Raw genomic sequence first — 5,941 nt, forward strand, 5'->3', positions numbered from 1 at the left:
AAAAAAAAAAAAGCATAGCAAATTATTGAGAAATATTCATCAAATTATTGAGAAATATTCATCTTTTTCTTGTATGGGAAACTTACTTTGTAGTATCTGAAATAGTCACTTTCCAGAAGTTGATTCAGCCTGGGAAACAGCTTGTAGTTGTTGAAGGCATCGATGGTTTCTACATCACAGGTGCAGTCGTCTAAATGGCCAGTGACCTGTTGGTACAGAACACCAAGCACAAACAAATTGGTCAGCACTGCTCCAGAGCACAGGTAACACAATTCAGGCTTTTCTTTCATTTTCCAGCGAGCCATTGCCCTAAATCTGACCAGAATAAAACAGCACTGGTTTAGTGGGCTGGTGGTGATGGGTTGGCAGTTGGACTTGATGATCTCAGAGCCCTTTTCTTACTTTAATGGTTCTATTAAGCTGAATGTGCTGAATTGCCAAAGAATTCCTTGTGATGCATCCTTTAGGACCTGCCTTTTGCCTATTGTAGGGGGCAAGCAATTTTTGTCCATAGGACAAGAGGGAATGGTTTTAAAGTGAGCCAGGAGAGGTTTAGGTTGGATATGAGGAGGAAGTTTTTCAGCCAGAGGGTGGTGAGGCACTGGAACAGGTTGCCCAAGGAGGCTGTGGATGCCCCATCCCTGCAGGCATTCAAGGCCAGGCTGGATGTGGCTCTGGGCAGCCTGGGCTGCTGGTTGGCGACCTGCACACAGCAGGGGGTTGGAACTGGATCAGCACTGTGGGCCTTTGCAACCCAGGCCATTCTATGGCTCTATGATTAAACACATTTTTCCCCTAACACACATAGGTATGTTAAGAATTTACTGATGCCAGAGCAATAGGCATCAGGCAGACACTGCCATCTCTTCAGAGAGCAGAGGTAACGCTCATACAGCTAGACAAGACACAGATTTTTTATCAAGACCAAGCCCAGCTGACACACCAGCCCAGGCTCTCGTCTGACACCAGTAAGCACTCTGGGCAGGATGGCACACAGCTAACAGCTGCCATCTGCACAAGGGTTTAAATAAGGAACAGTAATGCCACCAAAGGTTACGGCACTCAACTAAAGTCCTTGCTGTCAACCAACTGTGCTGCAGCCACCTGATTTGATTAGAACCACAGAGACTGCAACAGCCCTTCCCTGTTCCTCTGGCAGCCGTTTGGCAAGGAAACAACTGCTGCAGATCTGATGCAGGAAGCCAACACTCCTTGCATCATCCTGAACAACTCATGCTGTGTGTAAGCCTCACAAAAAAAACCAAAACAAAACAACGCAAGTTCAGCTATGGCTTTCTGACACGTAGCTTACCGCCTGGGTGAGAAAGATACACAGCAGAAGGAGGTCTGCTGCTTCCCAACCTCACGATGAGCACTCAGGGAAATCACCGTGTCCACAAAGTGAGCATACCACTCATTCCCTCTCAAGTGGGCACCAGGGAATTTCCCTGCGTGCTGAGGTAGCAGTACAACACTTGGCAGCTGCCATCCACCAGGACTAGATCAGTTTAGGGGTTTAATAAGGACCAAGGTGGTCATTTTAAATGGGTACTGCTGATTTATGAAGTGAGTGTGGGACATTCACAGAGAGAAATCCCCTCGCTGCCTCTGTTCCAGAAGCTCAGCAGGTCCTGGCAGCAGCCAGCACAAAGCACCATTCCCCCAGCACACAACCCTGTAAGCCTCAAGGAAAAGCCTCTGAGGAAGAGTGCCCTTTGCAATTAGGGCAAAATAAATTACTGCGCGTGGAGAAAAGAGGAAGAGCCATGTGAGAAGCATGGAACACACGGCCTGATGCATATCCGGAGAGCCCTCAGGCCACTCAGAGAGGCACGATTCGATCTCCCCAGAACCACAGCGATCACCAGTGCAGCAGCAGAGCTCCATGCCCTCTTTCCGAGAAGGAAGGCAATGAGCACTCGCCCTCAGAGCACACAGAAAAGGGAGGGGAAGAAACAACAGCCTGGGTTGGACACCAAGCACCTTAAAGGAAGGTGCAGGTTCCCCCTGGGCAGAAGGGGAAGGAACCCACGCTCAGGCCTTGGGTGGGACTCAGTGCTTAGGAAACAAAGCTTCTCCATTGAAGGCGCTGATGTTTTAGACTGAGCCACACTGATTTAAGTGGGTGTGAAGGGAAATACAGTGAGCCACAGTGCCCTTTGCCACCTGAGCAAATCATTAGTGCTAAGTCACTGTGATGTGCAGGTTTGCTTCTGTTTCTTGCATTCACACTGAAGCCCAACACCTCACTGTACTGTACTCTGCAAAGTAATTTTGCAAAGTAATGAAAACTAAGATTACCAGCATAGCAATTAAGATTTCCACTAGCCTAAACCACCCCTATTAAAAAAAATACCGGCACTGATTTGGTAATCCAGTTACCCAACAGAAACTTGTTTCAAAATTAAGAAGGCTAACCAACGAAAATAGAAAACCCCAAACCACACATTCCTGGAAGCCTGGCAACCCCTGAGCAAGGCAGCTTGCAGACTGGGTCATGCCTCAGCTGCTCTAGAAATGACCTTCAGAAACATCTGTAGAACCTCCAGCTGGCACTGCCCGGAGCTGTGGGTGCCCCATCCCTGGAGGTGCCCGAGGCTGTGGATGGGCTGTGGGCACCAAGCTGGGGGGCACCCGGCCCACAATGGTCTTCAAGTCCCACCCAACCCAACCCACTCCATGATTCTGTGTAATGTTTGTACCAGGCCTGAATTTGCATGGTTTAGTGGCCAAACCAAGCTAGAACCCAGCACAATATCACCCTGTAAAGAAATCCAGGTAAGCATCCTCCTGAGAGGGTGATGCTTTAGGACACCTTCCCTGCTCCCAAAACAACCGTGTCTTCAACCTGCAACAATATTGTTTCAGATGAAACAGAACTTCATCAAGTCCCAAACTCATGCCACATGCTTCCTGGCACCTGTGAAATCACTGAGCTCAGCAGCAGCGATGGGTTCTGCTCCACCCAGGCGGGGTGTGGGAGCCCAACATGGCATGGGATGGGCAGCAGGGCTGGGTCTGCCCAGTGGGGAGAGATGCAACGGAGCTGCTGGGACAGACGCACACCCCAGTAGCTCCAGCTGCTGAGCAAGCAGCCAGGGAGGTGTTCTGCTGGCTCTCCACAATGCCATAGCATTGATGTATCCTCCATGGGTGCGTACCACGGGTTGGAACATCACCTCACGTGGACTCTGCATCATCCTTAGGTTTGGCCTTTGCTTCATTCTCCTTTGTCTCTATCCCAAGCTCCACCAGTGATCTTCATCTCTTCCCAGTTCACTCAGCATCACAGAAATGCTCCTGGGCAGTGGATTTAGGGCTTTCTTTTCTCACTACAGGCTCCCTCCCTGACCCAAACACCACAGTTATTGCACAGCTGGGCTGGAAAGAGAGCAAACACCTTTCTGCATCTCCCACCTGCAGCTAGAACAGAGCACAGGAACACTACAGAGGGTACGTATCACCTGCAAGCACCTCTTAGAAAAGAATCCACAGCTCCAGCTTCACCCAGAGGGTGGTGAGGCAGTGGAACAGGTTGCCCAAGGAGGCTGTGGATGCCCCATCCCTGCAGGCATCCAAGGCCAGGCTGGATGTGGCTCTGGGCAGCCTGGGCTGCTGGTTGGCCACCTGCACACAGCAGGGGGTTGGAACTGGGTGAGCATTGTGCTCCTTTGCAACCCAGGCCATTCTATGGTTCTGTAATTCCAGTGTTCTGGGCAGTGCCTCCCGTGTCCCTCCACAGGGATGGCAGGGCATTGGGTACGAACTGCTGCCCCAGGGCTCTCTGGGAAGCATCAACTTAACAAGAATGCAAGAGTGGCTTGAAAGTCTGCTCAGGTAACAAGGAAGTAAGTCAGTGCCCAGAATCACCCCTAATGACCAGAGGAACAGCCCCCGAAGGAAAGCAGCAACAAACCACAGCACAGCACAACGCCAGCTCTCTGTGCCCAAGGAACGAAGCCTGCAAGCCATCACTGTGCCAGAACAGCAGAGCTTTCAGCAGCAAGGGCTGCTCATATCACACCGTGCTCCTGACTCAGACTGACGAGGCAAGCCTTCCTCAGCGAAGCAGGAAGGCACAGCGATAAATGAAAAGCACGCGGTTCAGCTCTCTATCAGCACAGGTTTTTATCTGCCGTTTCCCTCACGAGCCACCCAGAAAGCAAAGCCACAGCCCCGGGCGTTTTCTTTTCCCGCTCCCGGCTTCTGATTCACGTTTCAGCACTGATTTTAATGCAGTTCTGAAAGGACCACCGGGCGCCGAGCGCACCGCAGCCACTCGCACCCACGCAGAGTTAAGCGAGCAGCAGCCCACCTCCAGGCACGCAACCCTAGGATCGCAGCTCGGAAGGCACCGCGTGCTGGGATCCCCAAGCTCGGACCGCCCCACGCGACCAGCGCAGCCCCCCTCCAACCCACCACAGCCCACCTGGCAGAAGCAGCGGCGCTCCGCCGATCCGGGCGACCCGCGAGGCACGGCGGGCAGCAGAAGGGCGGCAAAACCCAACGCCCGCAGCAACGCTCCGCCCGACGCCATCTCAGCGCCGCCGCCGAGGGCCGGAGGAGCCGCGCACGGAGCCGCGCACCGCTCCGCTCCGCTCCGCCCGCTCCGCCCCGTTCCGCCGCACGCAGCGCGGTCACTGCGCGCTTCTGTCCCACCCTCAGCCGGCACGTCGCGCCGACTGACTGCGTTAGCGACGATCCGGCGGCGTTTCATCACCGAACGTGGCTCCCAGCAGGCTGAGCGCTGCTCTTCCCCGCCCCGGGCTGAACGCGAGCCCGAAATAAAGCTCGTTCGATCCACCAGGGCCGCACCAAAAGTAATGCCGGCCGTTCTGTGGTATCAGCCCGCAGCGGCAGGGCTGGGTGTCGGTGGGACGGCGGCCCCGTGCCCGCACTGCGGGACGTTGTGACAGACGGCAGCGGAGCGGCTCGCTGACACAGCGGCATGGAAGCAAAGGGGCGGGATGGAGAAAATGCATAGTGGTGGTGACTGCGTTGAAAAATTGCGGCTTGTAGCTGAGAATTCGCTTTATCGCATGTTGCTGTTGTATTTCTCACTGTCATGTTTCCCATAGGAATAATGGAATAATTTCCCATAGAATAATTTCCCGTTGGTCATCAACGGCTCTTGGTCATCAATGGCTCTATGTCCAGATGGAGGCCAGTAACGAGCAGCTCCCCCAGGGCTCTGTCTTGGGACTGGTGCTCTTAAACATCTTTATCAATGACATCAATGATGGAATCGAGTGCACCCTCAGCAAGTTTGCTGACGGCACCAAGCTGAGTGCTGCAGTTGACACGATAGAAGGAAGGGATGCCATTCAGAGGGACCTCGAGAGGCTTGAAAGATGGGTCCAGGTGAACCTAACGAGGTTCAACACAGCAAAGTGTTGAGTTTGGCACTTGGGCTGGAGGAATCCCAGGCATTCATATAGACTGGAAGGAGTGGTCCTTGAGAGCAGCCCTGCAGAGGAGGACCTGGGGGTCTTGATGGATGAAAAGCTTAACATGAGCCAGCAGTGTGCTCCTGCAGCTTGGAAAGCAAATGGGATCCTGGGCTCCATCAGCAGAGGGGTGGCCAGCAGGGACAGGGAGGTGATTGTCCCCCTCTGCTCTGCTTTGTGAGGCCCCATCTGCAGTGCTGTGTGCAGGTCTGGAGCCCCCAGTACAGGAAAGACAGGGAGGTGTTGGAGAGGGTCCAGAGGAGCCACAAAGATGATCAGGGGGCTGCAGCACCTCCCCTACAAAGACAGGCTGAGGGAGCTGGGCTTGTTCAGCCTGGAGAAGAGAAGGCTGTGGGGTGACCTCAGTGCAGCCTTCAGTACCTAAAGGGAGCCTACAGACAGGAGGGGAGCCAGCTCTTGGAAAGGGTAGAGAGCAGCAGGACAAGGGGAAATGGTTTGAAGTTGAGGGAGGGCAGATTTCAGTTGGATGTGAG

At 53.6% G+C, this 5,941-nt stretch overlaps 1 protein-coding gene across 2 annotated transcripts in view; it reads right to left on the reverse strand.

The window, feature by feature from the left end:
* The window catches only part of ERO1A (endoplasmic reticulum oxidoreductase 1 alpha), a 17,122-nt gene extending 12,311 nt beyond the window's left edge, over nt 1–4,811 (reverse strand). Inside the window, exons 1-2 of one of the 2 annotated variants that reach the window (XM_010712160.3) lie at nt 4,430–4,811; nt 87–206 (exon numbers count right to left, since the gene is read on the reverse strand). In XM_010712160.3, coding sequence (XP_010710462.2) covers nt 87–206; nt 4,430–4,717 — 408 coding nt within the window. In that variant the 5' untranslated portion in view covers nt 4,718–4,811. The remainder of the gene's footprint in view (nt 1–86; nt 207–4,429) is intronic. The other variant, XM_010712159.3, reaches the window with a different exon arrangement.
* Between the last annotated feature and the right edge of the window lie 1,130 nt (nt 4,812–5,941).

This window comes from Meleagris gallopavo, chromosome 5, assembly GCF_000146605.3.
Source record: "Meleagris gallopavo isolate NT-WF06-2002-E0010 breed Aviagen turkey brand Nicholas breeding stock chromosome 5, Turkey_5.1, whole genome shotgun sequence".
NCBI lineage: Eukaryota > Metazoa > Chordata > Aves > Galliformes > Phasianidae > Meleagris > Meleagris gallopavo.